General features: G+C 47.0%; 1 protein-coding gene across 1 annotated transcript in view; it reads left to right on the plus strand.

Moving 5' to 3' along the window:
- Window positions 1-19,234, plus strand: part of LOC138638862 (zinc finger protein 135-like) — a 78,988-nt gene extending 59,754 nt beyond the window's left edge. The window contains exons 3-8 of the mRNA XM_069728555.1: window positions 5,782-5,908; window positions 6,173-6,277; window positions 6,378-6,494; window positions 16,037-16,141; window positions 16,518-16,634; window positions 17,176-19,234. Coding sequence (XP_069584656.1) covers window positions 5,782-5,908; window positions 6,173-6,277; window positions 6,378-6,494; window positions 16,037-16,141; window positions 16,518-16,634; window positions 17,176-18,017 — 1,413 coding nt within the window. The 3' untranslated portion in view covers window positions 18,018-19,234. The remainder of the gene's footprint in view (window positions 1-5,781; window positions 5,909-6,172; window positions 6,278-6,377; window positions 6,495-16,036; window positions 16,142-16,517; window positions 16,635-17,175) is intronic.
- Window positions 19,235-20,714: the final 1,480 nt, after the last annotated feature.

A 20,714-nucleotide genomic window follows, 5' to 3' on the forward strand; every position in this document is an offset into this window, starting at 1 on the left:
GCCAGCCTCATGTGGTGTTAGCCTCTTGTAGAGCCAGCCTCATGTGATGTTAGCCTCTTGTAGAGCCAGCCTCATGTGGTGTCAGCTTTTTGTAGAGCCAGCCTCATGTGGTGTTAGCCTCTTGTAGAGCCAGCCTCATGTGGTGTTAGCGTCTTGTAGGGCCAGCCTCATGTGGTGTTAGCCTCTTGTAGTGCCAGCCTCATGTGATGTTAGCCTCTTGTAGAGTCAGCCTCATGTGGTGTCAGCTTCTTGTAGAGCCAGCCTCATGTGGTGTTAGCCTCTTGTAGAGCCAGCCTCATGTGGTGTTAGCTTCTTGTAGAGCCAGTCTCATGTGGTGTTAGCCTATTGTAGAGCCAGCCTCATGTGGTTTTAGCCTCTTGTAGAGCCAGCCTCATGTGGTGTTAGCCTCTTGTAGTGCCAGCCTCATGTGGTGTTAGCCTCTTGTAGAGCCAGCCTCATGTGGTGTTAGCTTCTTGTAGAGCCAGCCTCATGTGGTGTTAGCCTCTTGTAGAGCCAGCCTCATGTGGTGTTAGCTTCTTGTAGAGCCAGCCTCATGTGATGTTAGCCTCTTGTAGAGCCAGCCTCATGTGATGTTAGCCTCTTGTAGAGCCAGCCTCATGTGGTGTTAGCCTCTTGTAGAGCCAGCCTCATGTGGTGTTAGCTTCTTGTAGAGCCAGCCTCATGTGATGTTAGCTTCTTGTAGAGCCAGCCTCATGTGGTGTTAGCCTCTTGTAGTGCCAGCCTCATGTGGTGTTAGCCTCTTGTAGAGTCAGCCTCATGTGGTGTTAGCTTCTTGTAGAGCCAGCCTCATGTGGTGTTAGCCTCTTGTAGAGCCAGCTTCATGTGGTGTTAGCTTCTTGTAGAGCCAGCCTCATGTGGTGTTAGCTTCTTGTAGAGCCAGCCTCATGTGGTGTTAGCCTCTTGTAGAGCCAGCCTCATGTGGTGTTAGCCTCTTGTAGAGCCAGCCTCATGTGGTGATAGCCTCTTGTAGAGCCAGCCTCATGTGGTGTCAGCCTCTTGTAGAGCCAAACTCATGTGGTGTCAGCCTCTTATAGAGCCAGCCTCATGTGGTGTTAGCTTCTTGTAGAGCCAGCCTCATGTGGTGTTAGCCTCTTGTAGAGCCAGCCTCATGTGGTGTCAGCCTCTTGTAGAGCCAGCCTCATGTGGTTTTAGCCTCTTGTAGAGCCAGCCTCATGTGGTGTTAGCCTCTTGTAGTGCCAGCCTCATTTGGTGTTAGCCTCTTGTAGAGCCAGCCTCATGTGGTGTTAGCTTCTTGTAGAGCCAGCCTCATGTGGTGTTAGCCTCTTGTAGAGCCAGCCTCATGTGGTGTTAGCTTCTTGTAGAGCCAGCCTCATGTGATGTTAGCCTCTTGTAGAGCCAGCCTCATGTGATGTTAGCCTCTTGTAGAGCCAGCCTCATGTGGTGTTAGCCTCTTGTAGAGCCAGCCTCATGTGGTGTTAGCTTCTTGTAGAGCCAGCCTCATGTGATGTTAGCTTCTTGTAGAGCCAGCCTCATGTGGTGTTAGCCTCTTGTAGTGCCAGCCTCATGTGGTGTTAGCCTCTTGTAGAGTCAGCCTCATGTGGTGTTAGCTTCTTGTAGAGCCAGCCTCATGTGGTGTTAGCCTCTTGTAGAGCCAGCTTCATGTGGTGTTAGCTTCTTGTAGAGCCAGCCTCATGTGGTGATAGCCTCTTGTAGAGCCAGCCTCATGTGGTGTCAGCCTCTTGTAGAGCCAAACTCATGTGGTGTCAGCCTCTTATAGAGCCAGCCTCATGTGGTGTTAGCTTCTTGTAGAGCCAGCCTCATGTGGTGTTAGCCTCTTGTAGTGCCAGCCTCATGTGGTGTTAGCCTCTTGTAGAGTCAGCCTCATGTGGTGTTAGCTTCTTGTAGAGCCAGCCTCATGTGGTGTTAGCCTCTTGTAGAGCCAGCTTCATGTGGTGTTAGCCTCTTGTAGAGCCAGCCTCATGTGGTGATAGCCTCTTGTAGAGCCAGCCTCATGTGGTGTCAGCCTCTTGTAGAGCCAAACTCATGTGGTGTCAGCCTCTTATAGAGCCAGCCTCATGTGGTGTTAGCTTCTTGTAGAGCCAGCCTCATGTGGTGTTAGCCTCTTGTAGAGCCAGCCTCATGTGGTGTCAGCCTCTTGTAGAGTCAGCCTCATGTATGTAGTTTTAGCCTCTTGTAGAGCCAGCCTCATGGGGTGTCAGCCTCTTGTAGAGCCAGCCTCATGTGGTGTCAGCCTCTTGTAGAGCCAGCCTCATGTGGTGTTAGCCTCTTGTAGAGGCAGCCTCATGTGGTGTTAGCTTCTTGTAGAGCCAGCCTCATGTGGTGTTAGCCTCTTGTAGAGCCAGCCTCATGTGGTGTTAGCTTCTTGTAGAGCCAGCCTCATGTGATGTTAGCCTCTTGTAGAGCCAGCCTCATGTGGTGTCAGCCTCTTGTAGAGTCAGCCTCATGTGGTGTTAGCCTCTTGTAGAGCCAGCCTCATGTGGTGTTAGCTTCTTGTAGAGCCAGCCTCATGTGGTGTCAGCCTCTTGTAGAGTCAGCCTCATGTGGTGTTAGCCTCTTGTAGAGCCAGCCTCATGTGGTGTTAGCTTCTTGTAGAGCCAGCCTCATGTGGTGTCAGCCTCTTGTAGAGCCAGCCTCATGTGGTGTTAGCCTCTTGTAGAGCCAGCCTCATGTGGTGTTAGCCTCTTGTAGAGCCAGCCTCATGTGGTGTTAGCTTCTTGTAGAGCCAGCCTCATGTGGTGTTAGCCTCTTGTAGTGCCAGCCTCATGTGGTGTTAGCCTCTTGTAGAGCCAGCCTCATGTGGTGTTAGCTTCTTGTAGAGCCAGCCTCATGTGGTGTTAGCCTCTTGTAGAGCCAGCCTCATGTGGTGTTAGCTTCTTGTAGAGACAGCCTCATGTGATGTTAGCCTCTTGTAGAGCCAGCCTCATGTGATGTTAGCCTCTTGTAGAGCCAGCCTCATGTGGTGTTAGCCTCTTGTAGAGCCAGCCTCATGTGGTGTTAGCTTCTTGTAGAGCCAGCCTCATGTGATGTTAGCTTCTTGTAGAGCCAGCCTCATGTGGTGTTAGCCTCTTGTAGTGCCAGCCTCATGTGGTGTTAGCCTCTTGTAGAGCCAGCCTCATGTGGTGTTAGCTTCTTGTAGAGCCAGCCTCATGTGGTGTTAGCCTCTTGTAGAGCCAGCCTCATGTGGTGTCAGCCTCTTGTAGAGCCAGCCTCATGTGGTATTAGCCTCTTGTAGAGCCAGCCTCATGTGGTGTTAGCCTCTTGTAGAGCCAGCCTCATGTGGTGTTAGCCTCTTGTAGAGCCAGCCTCATGTGGTGTTAGCCTCTTGTAGTGCCAGCCTCATGTGGTGTTAGCCTCTTGTAGAGCCAGCCTCATGTGGTGTTAGCTTCTTGTAGAGCCAGCCTCATGTGGTGTTAGCCTCTTGTAGAGCCAGCCTCATGTGGTGTTAGCTTCTTGTAGAGCCAGCCTCATGTGATGTTAGCCTCTTGTAGAGCCAGCCTCATGTGATGTTAGCCTCTTGTAGAGCCAGCCTCATGTGGTGTTAGCCTCTTGTAGAGCCAGCCTCATGTGGTGTTAGCTTCTTGTAGAGCCAGCCTCATGTGATGTTAGCTTCTTGTAGAGCCAGCCTCATGTGGTGTTAGCCTCTTGTAGTGCCAGCCTCATGTGGTGTTAGCCTCTTGTAGAGTCAGCCTCATGTGGTGTTAGCTTCTTGTAGAGCCAGCCTCATGTGGTGTTAGCCTCTTGTAGAGCCAGCTTCATGTGGTGTTAGCTTCTTGTAGAGCCAGCCTCATGTGGTGTTAGCCTCTTGTAGAGCCAGCCTCATGTGGTGTCAGCCTCTTGTAGAGTCAGCCTCATGTATGTAGTTTTAGCCTCTTGTAGAGCCAGCCTCATGGGGTGTCAGCCTCTTGTAGAGCCAGCCTCATGTGGTGTCAGCCTCTTGTAGAGCCAGCCTCATGTGGTGTTAGCCTCTTGTAGAGCCAGCCTCATGTGGTGTTAGCCTCTTGTAGAGCCAGCCTCATGTGGTGTTAGCCTCTTGTAGAGGCAGCCTCATGTGGTGTTAGCTTCTTGTAGAGCCAGCCTCATGTGGTGTTAGCCTCTTGTAGAGCCAGCCTCATGTGGTGTTAGCTTCTTGTAGAGCCAGCCTCATGTGATGTTAGCCTCTTGTAGAGCCAGCCTCATGTGGTGTCAGCCTCTTGTAGAGTCAGCCTCATGTGGTGTTAGCCTCTTGTAGAGCCAGCCTCATGTGGTGTTAGCTTCTTGTAGAGCCAGCCTCATGTGGTGTCAGCCTCTTGTAGAGTCAGCCTCATGTGGTGTTAGCCTCTTGTAGAGCCAGCCTCATGTGGTGTTAGCTTCTTGTAGAGCCAGCCTCATGTGGTGTCAGCCTCTTGTAGAGCCAGCCTCATGTGGTGTTAGCCTCTTGTAGAGCCAGCCTCATGTGGTGTTAGCCTCTTGTAGAGCCAGCCTCATGTGGTGTTAGCTTCTTGTAGAGCCAGCCTCATGTGGTGTTAGCCTCTTGTAGTGCCAGCCTCATGTGGTGTTAGCCTCTTGTAGAGCCAGCCTCATGTGGTGTTAGCTTCTTGTAGAGCCAGCCTCATGTGGTGTTAGCCTCTTGTAGAGCCAGCCTCATGTGGTGTTAGCTTCTTGTAGAGACAGCCTCATGTGATGTTAGCCTCTTGTAGAGCCAGCCTCATGTGATGTTAGCCTCTTGTAGAGCCAGCCTCATGTGGTGTTAGCCTCTTGTAGAGCCAGCCTCATGTGGTGTTAGCTTCTTGTAGAGCCAGCCTCATGTGATGTTAGCTTCTTGTAGAGCCAGCCTCATGTGGTGTTAGCCTCTTGTAGTGCCAGCCTCATGTGGTGTTAGCCTCTTGTAGAGCCAGCCTCATGTGGTGTTAGCTTCTTGTAGAGCCAGCCTCATGTGGTGTTAGCCTCTTGTAGAGCCAGCCTCATGTGGTGTTAGCTTCTTGTAGAGCCAGCCTCATGTGATGTTAGCCTCTTGTAGAGCCAGCCTCATGTGATGTTAGCCTCTTGTAGAGCCAGCCTCATGTGGTGTTAGCCTCTTGTAGAGCCAGCCTCATGTGGTGTTAGCTTCTTCTAGAGCCAGCCTCATGTGGTGTTAGCTTCTTGTAGAGCCAGCCTCATGTGGTGTTAGCCTCTTGTAGAGCCAGCTTCATGTGGTGTTAGCTTCTTGTAGAGCCAGCCTCATGTGGTGTTAGCCTCTTGTAGAGCCAGCCTCATGTGGTGATAGCCTCTTGTAGAGCCAGCCTCATGTGGTGTCAGCCTCTTGTAGAGCCAGCCTCATGTGGTGTCAGCCTCTTGTAGAGCCAGCCTCATGTGGTGTTAGCTTCTTGTAGAGCCAGCCTCATGTGGTGTCAGCCTCTTGTAGAGTCAGCCTCATGTATGTAGTTTTAGCCTCTTGTAGAGCCAGCCTCATGTGGTGTCAGCCTCTTGTAAAGCCAGCCTCATGTGGTGTTAGCCTCTTGTAGAGCCAGCCTCATGTGGTGTTAGCCTCTTGTAGAGCCAGCCTCATGTGGTGTTAGCCTCTTGTAGAGCCAGCCTCATGTGGTGTCAGCCTCTTGTAGAGCCAGCCTCATGTGATGTTAGCCTCTTGTAGAGCCAGCCTCATGTATGTAGTTTTAGCCTCTTGTAGAGTCAGCCTCATGTATGTAGTTTTAGCCTCTTGTAGAGCCAGCCTCATGTGGTGTCAGCCTCTCATAGAGCCAGCCTCATGTATGTAGTTTTAGCCTCTTGTAGAGCCAGCCATTTTATGGTCTTTCTTGCTAGGCCCTGGTGACGTTCCACGATGTGTCGGCCTGCTTTTCTGCTGAGGAGTGGGGGGTGCTGGAGGACTGGCAGAAGGAGCTTTATAAGAATGTGATGCGGGAGATCCACACGACTCTGCTGTCGATGGGTAAGACGTCACCTCCTGACATATATGTAGTGACACTGAGAGCAACGTTTCTTATTCCGCTGCTTTTCTGCTGGCTCTCAGGATGCAGGATCTAATTGCTTTGATGCCTCTGTCCTGCAGTACTGATCCAGGCGCAGACACTAAATTCCAACCTCCTTTATCAATAACTCCTAGTGAGAGACCACAGCTTGTGATCCTCTTTTTTTTGTACTGATTATGCTATATATTTAGATTTTACACACATGTGCTAATGTTATCCGATAGGATATACCATCCTGAACCCGGAACAACTGCTGCGAGTAGATGAAATAAAAGAGGCGGCGCTGGCCGGGGATAAGACAAAGGAGCCCAAAAATACTCTCACAGCAGGTAAAAAGTTATTGAAAGTGTACAGTATGGAAATCGGTGATCGCCTCATGTGCCATTAAACCACTCCTGTAACAGCACCCTGATGGTACTTCTCTACCAGGTGCTCCAGTGTTTAACCCTGATATCTCTCTTTGGATCCGAGAGGTTGTGGAGGAAGACGTTACTGCTCCTCAGAAGACTGGACGGCCAGTGGTGTGGGAGAGTGCTCCCAGCTCAGGTGAGGTTGTTATACAGGGACTGAAGGCTGCGGTACAATCACCCTTCATTAATCTCTATGGCCAAACTCTTGTGCACAAAATATCCCAGAGATCTGAGGCTTGGTGACTCAAGAGAGAACATATTAGCACCCCTATGACAGGAGACAATGTAGAGAGCAGGACTTCCCCTCTACTCCTCTTTGGTCAGGCCTCATCTGGAATACTGTGTCCAGTTCTGCGTACCACATTTTATAAAAAACACATTGAAAACCTGGAGCAAGTTCAGAGGAGAGCTACCGGGATGGTGAGCAGAATGCAAAGTATGTCTTACGAGGAACGGTTAAAGGATCTGGGAATGTTTAGCTTGCTAAAAATAAGGCTAAGAGGAGACTTAATAGCCATCTACAAATATCTGAAGGGCTGTCACAGTGTAGAAGGACCATCATTATTCTCATTTGCACATGGAAACACGAGAAGCAATGGAATGAAAGGGAGAAGATGCAGATTAGATATTAGAAAAAAGTTTTCGACAGTTAGGGTGATCAATGAGTGGAACAGGCGGCCACGAGAGGTGGTGAGTTCTCCTTCAATGAAAGTCTTCAAACAGAGGCTGGACAGACATCTGCCTGAGATGGTTTAGTGACTCCTGCATTGAGAAGGGGGTTTGACATGATGACCCTGGAGGTCCCTTCCAACTCTCACATTCTATGATTCTATGAATCACCTGGAGGTTTGACTCCACAATGTTGGTGGATACTGTTGTATGAACTGAACACATTAACTTTGTATTGTGCAAGATGCCATAGTACAGGAGACACGAGCAGGAGAGTCTCCAGAAAGACGAGTACTGAAGACACAAAATGAGACAACAGTATGGGAATTAATATACAATTAGAGACATAATTGATGGTAGGATACAGCATGTAGCAACAGACTTACTCAAGTGTATTAAAGACTCTATAACCACAGATGCACGCAAAGGAAGGAGACACTCTACAATCATAGACACTGTCGCGCCGTAAGCGGTGATAAAGGGGCAGGACGGCGTACTGGGACCCGCACCTGTCCCTACCACTATAATGGGGCCCTGGCTTTCCCTTATCTCAGGGGTACCTATGATGGTTAGGAGGCCTGAGCCGCCAGCGTATCCCTGTCTCCTGTGCAGGCCCTATCAGTGGCCCCCTCTCCCCCCCAGGGAGGAGGACTGCACCAGTGTAACAATACAACAAATAACAGGGTATACAGACACGGTAACTAAAATTCTCAAACTCACCAAATGCTCACACAACCACAGAGGAAACACAGAGAAGGGTAGAGAATGAATAAACTAGGAAGGAAAACAGGTTAAACATGCAACCAAAACTGCAGACACCAATCTCTGTAAATAAAACTCCAACTTCAACACTACGCTCCATCAACCTCCAAGCCAGGCAGAAGAACTGATCACTGACACTAGCTGTAGTCAGGACTGGGTCTATATAGAGGATCAGATTACAAAATCCACTTCAGCTGAGAGACCCAGCTCTCAGCAACTCAGTAATAAGGTTAACTCCTGCACTGCTGGCACAAAGCAGCCAGGTCAGAATACAGGTGAAGTGAAGAGCTTCTGTTCACTGTGTGTGAACGAGGCCCAGAGCGCTGCGGTTCTCTAGAACCTCTCTGTCACGGTAGCCCCGTGACAGACACACTCGAGAGTAGGAGATATTTTACAATCATAAATACACTTCAAGGTAGGAGAGAATATAGAACTGTGGATTCACTTGAGAGTAGGAGAGAATTTACAACTATGGACACACTCAAGGGAAAGTGGCACCCTACAACCATAGACACACTCGTGTTGTGAATTCTGTGGTCACAAGTGGTATTGCAGTCTCTGGGCTTCCACCCTCAGGTGTTTTGGTGAGCTCGTTGGCTGCCTTGCTATTTAGCTCCACCTGAGTCTGTCTTCCTTGCTCCTTGTCAATGTTCCAGTGTTGGATCTGAGCTACTGCATCTTTCCTTGGGCCTGCTGCTCTGCTAGATAAGTGCTTCTAGTTTGTTTTCTGTTTTTTCTGTCCAGCTTGTTATTATCTTTTGCTGGAAGCTCTGAGAAGCAAAGGGGTGCATCGCCGTGCTGTTAGTTCGGCACGGTGGGTCTTTTTTGCCCCTTTGCGTGGTTTTCGTTTTAGGGTTTTTTGTAGACTGCATAGTTCTCTTTGCTATCCTCGCTCTGTCTAGAATATCGGGCCTCACTTTGCTGAATCTATTTCATTCCTACGTTTGTCTTTTCATCTTGCTAACAGTCATTATATGTGGGGGCTGCCTATTCCTTTGGGGTATTTCTCTGAGGTAAGTCAGGCTTGTATTTCTATCTTCAGGCTAGTCAGCTCCTCAGGCAGTGCCGAGTTGCATAGGTAGTGATAGGCGCAATCCACTGCTGCTTCCAGTTGTGTGAGGACAGTTCAGGTACTGCAGTCTACAGAGATTCCACGTCTCAGAGCTCGTCCTATTGTTTTGGGTTTTTGCCAGATCTCTGTATGTGCGCTGATTACTGCACGCTGTGTTGCCTGATTGCCAGCCATAACAGTACAAGGAGCCAATTCAATGATTTCCAATAGAGGGAAAAAAGAAATCCTGACATCATTTTTTTTTCTTAGCTCTGTCTTCAGTCTTTTTTTTCCCCTAGACATTAGAGTGCTTCAGGACACAGCTGTGGACATGGATATTCAGGCTCTGTGCTCCTCAATGGATATTCTCGTTGTAAATGTACAAAAGATTCAAGATACTATTGATCAGAAATCGATGCTAGAACCAAGAATTCCGATTCCTGATTTGTTTTTTGGTGACAGAACTAAGTTCCTGAGCTTCAGAAATAATTGTAAGCTATTTTTGGCCTTGAAACCTCATTCTTCTGGTAATCCTATTCAACAGGTTTTGATTATTATTTCTTTTTTGCGCGGCGACCCACAGGACTGGGCGTTTTCTCTTGCACCAGGAGATTCTGCATTGAGTAATATTGATGCATTTTTCCAGGCGCTGGGATTGCTTTACGATGAGCCTAATTCAGTGGATCAAGCTGAGAAAAATCTGCTGGCTTTATGCCAGGGTCAGGATGATGTAGAACTATATTGTCAGAAATTTAGAAAATGGTCAGTACTCACTCTGTGGAATGAATCTGCACTAGCGGCTTTGTTCAGAAAGGGTCTCTCTGAAGCTCTTAAGGATGTAATGGTGGGATTTCCTATGCCTGCTGGTTTGAATGAGTCTATGTCCTTGGCCATTCAGATCGGTCGTCGCTTGCGCGAGCGTAAATCTGTGCACCATCTGGCGGTATTGTCTGAGAGTAAGCCTGAGCCTATGCAGTGCAACAGGACTATGACTAAAGTAGAACGGCACGAACACAGACGTCTGAACAGACTGTGTTTCTATTGTGGTGATTCTACTCATGCTATTTCTAATTGTCCTAAACGCACTAAGCGGTTCGATAGCTCTGCCGTTATTGGTACTGTACAGTCCAAATTCCTTCTGTCCATTACCTTGATATGCTCTTTGTCATCGTATTCTGTCATGGCGTTTGTGGATTCAGGCGCTGCCCTGAATCTGATGGATTTGGATTATGCTAAACGTTGTGGATTTTTCTTGGAGCCTTTGCGGTGTCCTATTCCGTTGAGAGGAATTGATGCTACACCTCTGGCCAAGAATAAGCCTCAGTACTGGGCCCAGCTGACCATGTGCATGGCTCCTGCACATCAGGAAGTTATTCGCTTTTTGGTACTGCATAATTTGCATGATGTGGTCGTGTTGGGGTTGCCATGGCTACAAACCCATAATCCAGTATTGGATTGGAACTCTATGTCGGTAACCAGCTGGGGTTGTCAGGGAGTACATGGTGATGTTCCATTTTTGTCTATTTCGTCATCCATTCCTTCTGACATCCCAGAGTTCTTGTCGGACTTTCAGGATGTATTTGAAGAGCCCAAGTCTGATGCCCTTCCTCCGCATAGGAATTGTGATTGTGCTATCGATTTGATTCCTGGTAGTAAATTCCCTAAGGGTCGTTTATTTAATTTGTCCGTACCTGAACACACCGCTATGCGCAGTTATGTGAAGGAGTCCCTGGAGAAGGGACATATTCGCCCATCGTCGTCACCATTGGGAGCAGGGTTCTTTTTTGTAGCCAAGAAGGATGGTTCGCTAAGACCGTGTATTGATTACCGCCTTCTTAATAAGATCACTGTTAAGTTTCAGTATCCCTTGCCATTGATTTCTGACTTGTTTGCTCGGATTAAGGGGGCTAGTTGGTTTACTAAGATTGATCTTCGTGGTGCGTATAATCTGGTGAGAATCAGGCAGGGAGATGAATGGAAAACGGCATTTAATACGCCCGAGGGTCATTTTGAGTATCTGGTGATGCCGTTCGGACTTGCCAATGCTCCATCTGTTTTTCAGTCTTTTATGCATGACATTTTTCGTGAGTATCTGGATAAATTCTTGATTGTTTACTTGGATGACATTTTGATCTTCTCAGATGATTGGGAGTCTCATGTAAAGCAAGTCAGAATGGTTTTCCAGGTACTGCGTGCTAATTCCTTGTTCGTGAAGGGATCAAAGTGTCTCTTCGGTGTGCAGAAAGTTTCATTTTTGGGGTTCATCTTTTCCCCTTCTACTATCGAGATGGATCCGGTTAAGGTTCAGGCCATCCAGGATTGGACTCAGCCGACATCTCTAAAAAGTTTGCAGAAATTCCTGGGCTTTGCTAATTTTTATCGTCGCTTCATCTGTAATTTTTCTAGCATTGCCAGACCATTGACCGATTTGACCAAGAAGGGTGCTGATTTGGTTAATTGGTCTTCTGCTGCCGTGGAAGCTTTTCAGGAGTTGAAGCGTCGTTTTTGCTGTGCCCCTGTGTTGTGTCAACCTGATGTTTCTCTTCCGTTCCAGGTCGAGGTTGATGCTTCTGAAATTGGTGCAGGGGCGGTTTTGTCACAGAGAGGTTCTGGTTGCTCAGTGTTCAAACCATGTGCTTTCTTTTCCAGGAAATTTTCTGCTGCTGAGCGTAATTATGATGTGGGCAACCGAGAGTTGCTGGCCATGAAGTGGGCATTCGAGGAGTGGCGTCATTGGCTTGAGGGTGCTAAGCATCGCGTGGTGGTTTTGACTGATCATAAGAACCTTACTTATCTTGAGTCTGCCAAGCGCTTGAATCCTAGACAGGCCCGTTGGTCGTTATTTTTTGCTCGTTTTGATTTTGTGATTTCATACCTTCCGGGCTCTAAAAATGTGAAGGCGGATGCTCTGTCTAGGAGTTTTGTGCCCGACTCTCCGGGGTTATCTGAGCCGGCGAGTATCCTCAAGGAAGGAGTCATTGTGTCTGCCATCTCCCCTGATTTGCTGAGAGTGTTGCAGAAATTTCAGGCTAATAAACCTGATCGTTGTCCGGCCGAGAAACTGTTCGTCCCTGATAGGTGGACTAGTAAAGTTATCTCTGAACTTCATTGTTCGGTGCTGGCCGGTCATCCAGGAATCTTTGGTACCAGGGAGTTGGTTGCTAGATCCTTCTGGTGGCCATCTCTGTCGTGGGATGTGCGTGCTTTTGTGCAGTCCTGTGGAATTTGTGCTAGGGCTAAGCCCTGCTGTTCACGTGCCAGTGGGTTGCTTTTGCCCTTGCCGGTCCCGAAGAGGCCTTGGACACATATTTCGATGGATTTCATTTCTGACCTTCCCGTTTCTCAAAAGATGTCTGTCATTTGGGTGGTCTGTGATCGCTTTTCTAAAATGGTCCATCTGGTGCCCTTGGTTAAATTGCCTTCCTCCTCTGATTTGGTGCCTTTGTTTTTCCAGCATGTGGTTCGTTTACATGGCATTCCTGAGAATATTGTTTCTGACAGAGGTTCCCAGTTTGTCTCAAGGTTCTGGCGAGCCTTTTGTGGTAGGATGGGCATTGACCTATCTTTTTCCTCGGCCTTCCATCCTCAGACTAATGGCCAGACCGAACGAACCAATCAGACCTTGGAAACATATCTGAGATGTTTTGTTTCCGCTGACCAGGATGATTGGGTGTCATTTTTGCCGTTGGCTGAGTTCGCCCTTAATAATCGGGCCAGCTCGGCTACCTTGGTCTCTCCATTTTTCTGCAATTCTGGGTTCCATCCTCGTTTCTCTTCAGGACAGGTTGAGTCTTCGGACTGTCCTGGTGTGGATTATGTGGTGGACAGGTTGCAGCAGATCTGGACTCAGGTAGTGGACAATTTGACCTTGTCCCAGGAGAAGGCTCAGCTTTTCGCTAATCGCAGACGCCGTGTGGGACCCCGACTTCGTGTTGGGGATCTGGTTTGGTTATCTTCTCGTCATATACCTATGAAGGTTTCCTCTCCTAAATTTAAACCTCGTTTTATTGGTCCGTATAGGATTTCTGAGATTCTCAATCCGGTGTCTTTTCGTCTGACCCTCCCAGACTCCTTTTCCATACATAATGTATTCCATAGGTCGTTGTTGAGGAGATACGTGGCACCTATGGTTCCATCTGTGGAGCCTCCTGCCCCTGTTTTGGTGGAGGGGGAATTGGAGTATATTGTGGAGAAGATTTTGGATTCTCGTGTCTCTAGACGGAAACTCCAGTATCTGGTCAAATGGAAGGGTTATGCTCAGGAAGATAATTCCTGGGTTTTTGCCTCTGATGTCCATGCCCCAGATCTTGTTCGTGCCTTTCATGTGGCTCATCCTGGTCGGCCTGGGGGTTCTGGTGAGGGTTCGGTGACCCCTCCTCAAGGGGGGGGTACTGTTGTGAATTCTGTGGTCACAAGTGGTATTGCAGTCTCTGGGCTTCCTCCCTCAGGTGTTTTGGTGAGCTCGTTGGCTGCCTTGCTATTTAGCTCCACCTGAGTCTGTCTTCCTTGCTCCTTGTCAATGTTCCAGTGTTGGATCTGAGCTACTGCATCTTTCCTTGGGCCTGCTGCTCTGCTAGATAAGTGCTTCTAGTTTGTTTTCTGTTTTTTCTGTCCAGCTTGTTATTATCTTTTGCTGGAAGCTCTGAGAAGCAAAGGGGTGCATCGCCGTGCTGTTAGTTCGGCACGGTGGGTCTTTTTTGCCCCTTTGCGTGGTTTTCGTTTTAGGGTTTTTTGTAGACTGCATAGTTCTCTTTGCTATCCTCGCTCTGTCTAGAATATCGGGCCTCACTTTGCTGAATCTATTTCATTCCTACGTTTGTCTTTTCATCTTGCTAACAGTCATTATATGTGGGGGCTGCCTATTCCTTTGGGGTATTTCTCTGAGGTAAGTCAGGCTTGTATTTCTATCTTCAGGCTAGTCAGCTCCTCAGGCAGTGCCGAGTTGCATAGGTAGTGATAGGCGCAATCCACTGCTGCTTCCAGTTGTGTGAGGACAGTTCAGGTACTGCAGTCTACAGAGATTCCACGTCTCAGAGCTCGTCCTATTGTTTTGGGTTTTTGCCAGATCTCTGTATGTGCGCTGATTACTGCACGCTGTGTTGCCTGATTGCCAGCCATAACACACTCGATAGTAGGATACACTCTACAACCATGGACACACTCGAAGGTAGGAGAAACTAAAAAAACTCCAAAACATGGACACACTCGAGTATAGCAGTCACTCTACAATCATGTATACACTTGAGGGTAGGAGATACTCTAAAATAATGGACACGTTTGAAGAAAGGAGACACTCTACAATCATTGATACACTTGAGAGTAGGAGAGGGTATACCATCATAGACATGCTCGAAGGAAGGAGACATCCTTCAACCATGGATACACTCAAGGGTAGGAGAGAATTTACAATCATAAACACACTTGAGGGAAGGTGACACCCTAAAACCATGGACACACTTGAGAGTAGGAGACAATCTATAACCATGGACAAACATGAGGGTAGGAGAGAATATACAACCATGGACATACTTGAAGTAAGGAGACATTCTTCAACCACTGACACACTCTAGGGTAGGAAAGAGTATATAACAATGGACACACCTAAAGGAAGGAGACACTCTACATCCAAGGACACGCCGGAGGGTAGGAGAGAATATATAACCATGGACACACTCGAAGGTCAGAGACATTATATAAACTTCATTACACTCGGAGGAAGGAGACATTCTAGCACAATGGACACACTCAAAAGAAGGAGACACTCTAAAACCATGGTCACGCTCGTGGGTAGAACAGAATATATAACCATGGACACACTCGAAGTTAAAGGGAACCTGTCACCCCGTTTTTTGAGATTGAGATATAAATACTGTTAAATAGGGCCTGCGCTGTGTGTTACTATAGTGTATGTAGTGTACCCTGATTCCCCACCTATGCTGAGAAATAACTTACCAAAGTCGCCGTTTTCGCCTGTCAATCAGGCTGGTCAGGTCGGGAGGGCGTGTTCACAGCGCTGGTTCTTCCTCAGCTTTATGTTGGTGGCGTAGTGGTGTCCGCATGTTGAGGTGACTAATCCACTGTGGGCACGTGAACAAGGAGCGCGCGATCTGCGCTGTCATCCCTTTCGTCGGTGGGGGCGGCCATCTTCCTGGGGCCGCGCGTGCGCAGATCGAGTGCTCTGCTGCACGGGGCTTCAGGAAAATGGCCGCGGGATGCCGCGCGTGCGCATTAGAAATCGCGGCGGCCATTTTCCCAAAGCCGAGTTTGCATCTCGGCTTTGGGAAAATGGCCGCCGCGATCTCTAATGCGCACGCGCGGAAGGGATGACAGCGCAGAACGCGCCCTCCCGACCTGACCAGCCTGATTGACAGGCGAAAACGGCGACTTTGGTAAGTTATTTCTCAGCATAGGTGGGGAATCGGGGTACACTACATACACTATAGTAACGCACACCGCAGGCCCTATTTAACAGTATTTATATCTCAATCTCAAAAAACGGGGTGACAGGTTCCCTTTAAGGTACCATCACACTCAGCGACGCTGCAGCGATATAGACAACGAGCCGACCTAAACTAGATCGCTGGAGCGTCGCTGTTTAGGTCGTTGTAGAGACGTCAAACACAGCAACTCCAGAACGATGCAGGAGTGATCCAGTGACGTAACGGCGATTCACTTCTTGTTCTCGCTGGTTGTTAGCTCCATGTCAAACAGCCGGAGTGTACCGATCCAACACACATCTAGGGGTCCTATGCTCGTTGCTGGGGTCGTTGCTTTTGATGTCAAACATGACGATACACGCCGACCTGGCGACGAAAAAAAGTTCTGGACTTCTAGCTCCAACCAGCGATGGCACAGCGGGATCCAGATCGCTGCTGTGTGTCAAACACGAGATTGCTATCCAGGACGCTGCAACGTCACGGATTGTTGTCGTTCTCTTTGCAAAGTTGCTGAGTGTGACGGTACCTTTAAGAGACAACATTCAACCATAGACAAACTGAAAGGAAGGAGACACTCTACAATCATGGACACACATGCACTCAAAGGAAGGAGACACTTTACAACCATGGACACACTCGAGGTTAGGAAACAATCTACAAGCATGGATAATCATGGTGAGACTTGAGCTGTTGAGGTCTCTGTCCTTGAAGTAACATTCCTCTTCCCTGGACAGTGTTTACTGTTCTGTCTTCATTCAGAGGTTCCCATCGTGAAGCCGGATATATTTCTACGGATAAAGCCAGATGAGCTAGTGTTTGAGGCCTGTCCGGACCCAGAACCAGCGGATGGAGAGAAAGTGTCAGGTGAGTGGTGATTAGCACTCATGATAGTCTTTACCTTCTGGAATTTCGAGTTATTCTGTTGTAATGACTTCTTTGCCTATTCCCTGTCATGTCATAAGTCACTATAGGTAGTTTGTCCTTGAGCTGAGACCTACTTCACAGGTTCAAGCATGCTTTCCAGAGTTTTGACCCTGTATTTTGGTTGGGGGTTAGGTTTAAACAGTTACAGAGAGCACAACTGGGTAAGTCAACATTGGTTGTCACCTCACTGAAGTGTAAGGGTATGGAAATGTTCCAGCTTTGAATTTGTCAACTTGCTTCCAAGCCTCATGGTATTGTTCATCTGTATACAAGAGAGAAATGTTTAGTGGACCATCATGTGTCTTCGACTCCCCAGGTGATGAACTCATAGGAACAGGAATATCGGTTACTATAGATGGGAGTGTGGAGCCCTTCTGGATGAACGTGCAGGAAGCAGATCACAACGAGATCCTGAGCGACCAGGAGCATGCAGGTCAGTCCACACATCAGCTGGTGAGACAACCTACAGAAGACCTTCAAGGAGTAACTAGAATCCACTAAATATATGTAAAAAAGTACACTTTATTTAATAACAATTAAAAATATACAGGTGAAAAAAAGGTCAGTAAGAGGAGATTTTAGTCCGCACAAACTAGTTAGCTAGGCCCCATATTATAAGAGACAGGGAATAAAGTGATACTGCTGGATCCACCACATGAACCCCGGGGCACGTTTCACATAGGCTTTTTTTCAGGGGTACACAAGACAGGCTTCGGGATTCTTATAGTTTTTTAGTGGACTCCAATTTACACCATGTTTTTTTTTTTTCGGTTTCTATGCACACAGAAGTATTTTTTTTTACTACTTTAGCAACAGGTTATTAGCCCTGTTATTTAGGTCTGGTGAATGTTCTGATGGACAATCATTTGTCTAGAATTATTACCTGATTTCAGAGGATAGGTGATTTGCAGATCTTTTGGCTTTGGTGTCACTTGCATATAATAGCAGTATTAATCTTATTTCTACCTCCACAGATAATGGTTTCATCCAGAGCCCGGCTGAGGAACGTTCCCCAGATATCCAGCATAATGAACTGATCTTAGAAAATGGATCTGCTGAAGAATGGGATGATCCATTACCAATCCGGCTCCCACGCCCTAGAAAGTGCCAGTCCATATTCAGGATCGGTCAGCCCATATCCGAATGTGCCTATGACTTTATAGACCCGTCGAGTCCTCCACAGGCGCGGCCGTTCCAGTGCTCCGAGTGTCAACAGAGCTTCACTGAAAGCGAGACCCTTCTCTTACACCAAACAGTTCATACGTCTTGGACTTGCGAGCAACCGGATAACGAAGGAGACGACTACATCATCCCGCCACTTTCAAGACCTGTTATCAGAAGCTTGCCAGCACCGTATATTTGTGGAGATTGCGGGAAAGGCTTTTCTAACTCCTACAAACTGAAAATCCACCAGAGGATCCACACAGGTGAAAGGCCATACAAGTGCCTCGTTTGTGAAAAACGCTTTCACAAGAGCGCGCACCTGAAAGTCCATCAGAGGACACATACAGGAGAGCGTCCGTATGGATGTCAGGTGTGCGGTAAGAAGTTTACAAAATCTTACCATCTTAAGGTCCACTTGAGGACACACACTGGGGAAAGACCTTATCAGTGTCCCGTGTGCCACAAAACCTTCAGTGTCAACTCACATCTCACTGTGCACCAGAGAACTCATACTGGGGAGAAACCCTTTGTTTGCTTCGAATGTGGAAAGAGCTTCCGACAGAAAACCAGTCTTCTCGGCCACCAGAAATCCCATCAGAGGCTGGTAGAGCGTAGAAAGCTCACATGGAAGACTCTATGGCCAGAAAAGTGAGGCAGGGGTTGTCACGTATACTGTGTAAACTTAGTTATTGAATGAAGAAGTCATCGAGCAGGTCGGAGATATGGAAGAGTCGAAAAGCTGCAGCTGTGGGGAGAGATGTCACGCACCCAAGACTTTGAGGGTCAGATGGGGTTTGCTTGCATCTTCTTCTGACTTTATTTTTTATAAGCTCTATCCCACACTTAATAAGAACACTAATACTTTGCATGCGCAGGAGGGGGAAATGGGGTTACTGGAAAAAAAAATGTCTAATTTTTGTAATGAAAATCCAAAAATGGTTCACAAAAAAATCAGCAGAAACTCCAGCCACCACATATTTTTACATTGGTGACCTCGTGTAGAAGACCAAAGATGATTAGACCTTTGGAACAGAGACTTGTAAATCCCTTATTTTTTTTTCCTGCATTTAGTTATGTCCCTTGATGTATCACTTCCATCCTCCACCTTATAAGTTGGGTCTTGTTTAGTTAATACATGGTGGTGGGCACCTGAAATGAAGCATTGTAGGGGGGTGCTAACCCTGGCGATACATATCATGGTGATAACGAGCTGTTACAGTGCGTGTAATACAAGAACAATTACGTAATTACGGTAGTTTCTGATTTGCTTTGGTCTGTCCTGATCGGTAAAGCTCATTTAAAGGGGAAGATTTCTATCCTCTTGGTGGGCGGATCAACTATATAATGAGTCGTTTGGCGCTCATCTATGGCAATGGATGGAGACAGAATGATGGTTACTATGATGTTTCCTTCCCCATAATGTGTCCATATTATCGGCAACACTTTCCCAATTTTTTATAGGTCGGCATAAACGATCCACACAGCAACCAACAAGCATTTTGTTGATTAGCAGTATGTGAATACTGGCCAGTGATAGGTACGAGCTTTCCGTTGAAGACACATTTGATCGTGTAAAGAGATTTTAAGGACATGATTTCATTTGCAATCTTTTATTTTTTAGTCACATTTTGTGTCTTAAGATAATTGACTTTTTTTTGTGCCAAATTCTTCAAAATAACTCTTGGAATTTTACTTTTAAAAATCCGAATTTTTTTTTATTTCTATCTGTAACCTGTCCAGTACTTTTTAATATCTAAATGTTGCATGTTTCATTTGCGCAAAAATTTTGCGACCTTTTAAAATCTCGCAATTTATAAATCGTCTGCAAGCTTCTGAAAAATAACAACCATGCCGACGATGGCAAACATTAAAAAAAAAAAAAAAACTGGCTAAAGTATATAAAATAGGCGTAAAAATAAAACGCAAATTAAAAGAAGAATTTTGTGCAAATGAAAAATGGACTTAAATCACCAGAAACTGAACAAAAGACAGGCGCAAACGCCATAATGAATCGAGACCTAAGTGTATAGTAATATGAGTGGGCACACACATGGGTTATAAGACTTTGGAAGGGCCCACACCTTAGCTAAAATGTGGCTTACGTCCACGTTGCCAACAATGACCGATACTGTAGGCAATTTCCTAATAACCGGGATGTATCCCGACTCTCAGACCCTCACTGTCTGTAAACTAGCTCACACTGGCCCTCACAATACATGGTTAGACGTAGGACTCATGAACATGGCTGTACCATGGTTCAGTGTGAGGTCTAGTGTTATATAGTCGGTATGGAAAGTATTCAGACCCCTTTACATTTTTCACTCTTTGTTTCATTGCAGCCATTTGGTAAATTCAAAAAAAGTTAATTTTTTCTCATTAATGTACACTCTGCACCACATTTTGACTGAAAAAAAAAACAGAAATGTAGAAATTTTTGCACATTTAATAAAAAAGAAAAACCAGAATATCACATGGTCATAAGTCTTCAGCCCCTTTGCTCAGTCACTCATGTTTAAGTCCCATGCTGTCCATTTTCTTGTCATCCTCCTTGAGATGGTTCTACTCCTTCATTGGGGGCCAGCTGTGTTTAATTAAACTGATAGGACTTGATTTGGTCACGCACACCTTCTATATAAGACCTCACAGCTCACAGTGCATGTCTGACCAAATGAGAATCATGAGGTCAAAGGAACTGGCCAAGGAGCTCAGAGACAGAATTGTGGCACAGATCTGGCCAAGGTTACAACAGAATTTCTGCAGTACTCAGGGTTCCGAAGAGCACAGTGGCCTCTATAATCCTTAAATGGAAGAAGTTTGGGATCATAAGAAGTCTTCCTAGACCTGGCCGTCCAGCCAAACTGAGCAATCGTGGGAGAAGAGCCTTGGTGAGAGGTAAAGAAGAACCCCAAGATCACTGTGGCTGAGCTCCAGAGATGCAGTAGGGAGATGAGAAAAAGTTCCACAAAGTCAACTATCACTGCAGCCTCCACCAGTCGGGCCTTTATGGCAGAGTGGCCGATGGAAGCCTCTCCTCAGTGCAAGACATGAAAGCCGCATAGAGTTTGCTAAAAAACACATGAAGGACTCCCAGACTATGAGAAATAAGACTCTCTGGTCTGATGAGACGAAGAGAGACCTTTTTGGTGATAAATCTAAGCGGTATGTGTGGAGAAAACCAGGCACTGCTCATCACCTGCCCAATACAATCCCAACAGTGAAACATGGTGGAGGCAGCATCATGCTATGGGGGTGTTTTTCAGCTGCAGGGACAGGACGACTGGTTGTCATTGAAGGAAACATGACTGCGGCGAAGTACAGAGATATCCTGGATGAAAACCTCTTCCAGAGT

Source organism: Ranitomeya imitator, chromosome 5 (genome assembly GCF_032444005.1).
Source record: "Ranitomeya imitator isolate aRanImi1 chromosome 5, aRanImi1.pri, whole genome shotgun sequence".
Lineage (NCBI taxonomy): Eukaryota > Metazoa > Chordata > Amphibia > Anura > Dendrobatidae > Ranitomeya > Ranitomeya imitator.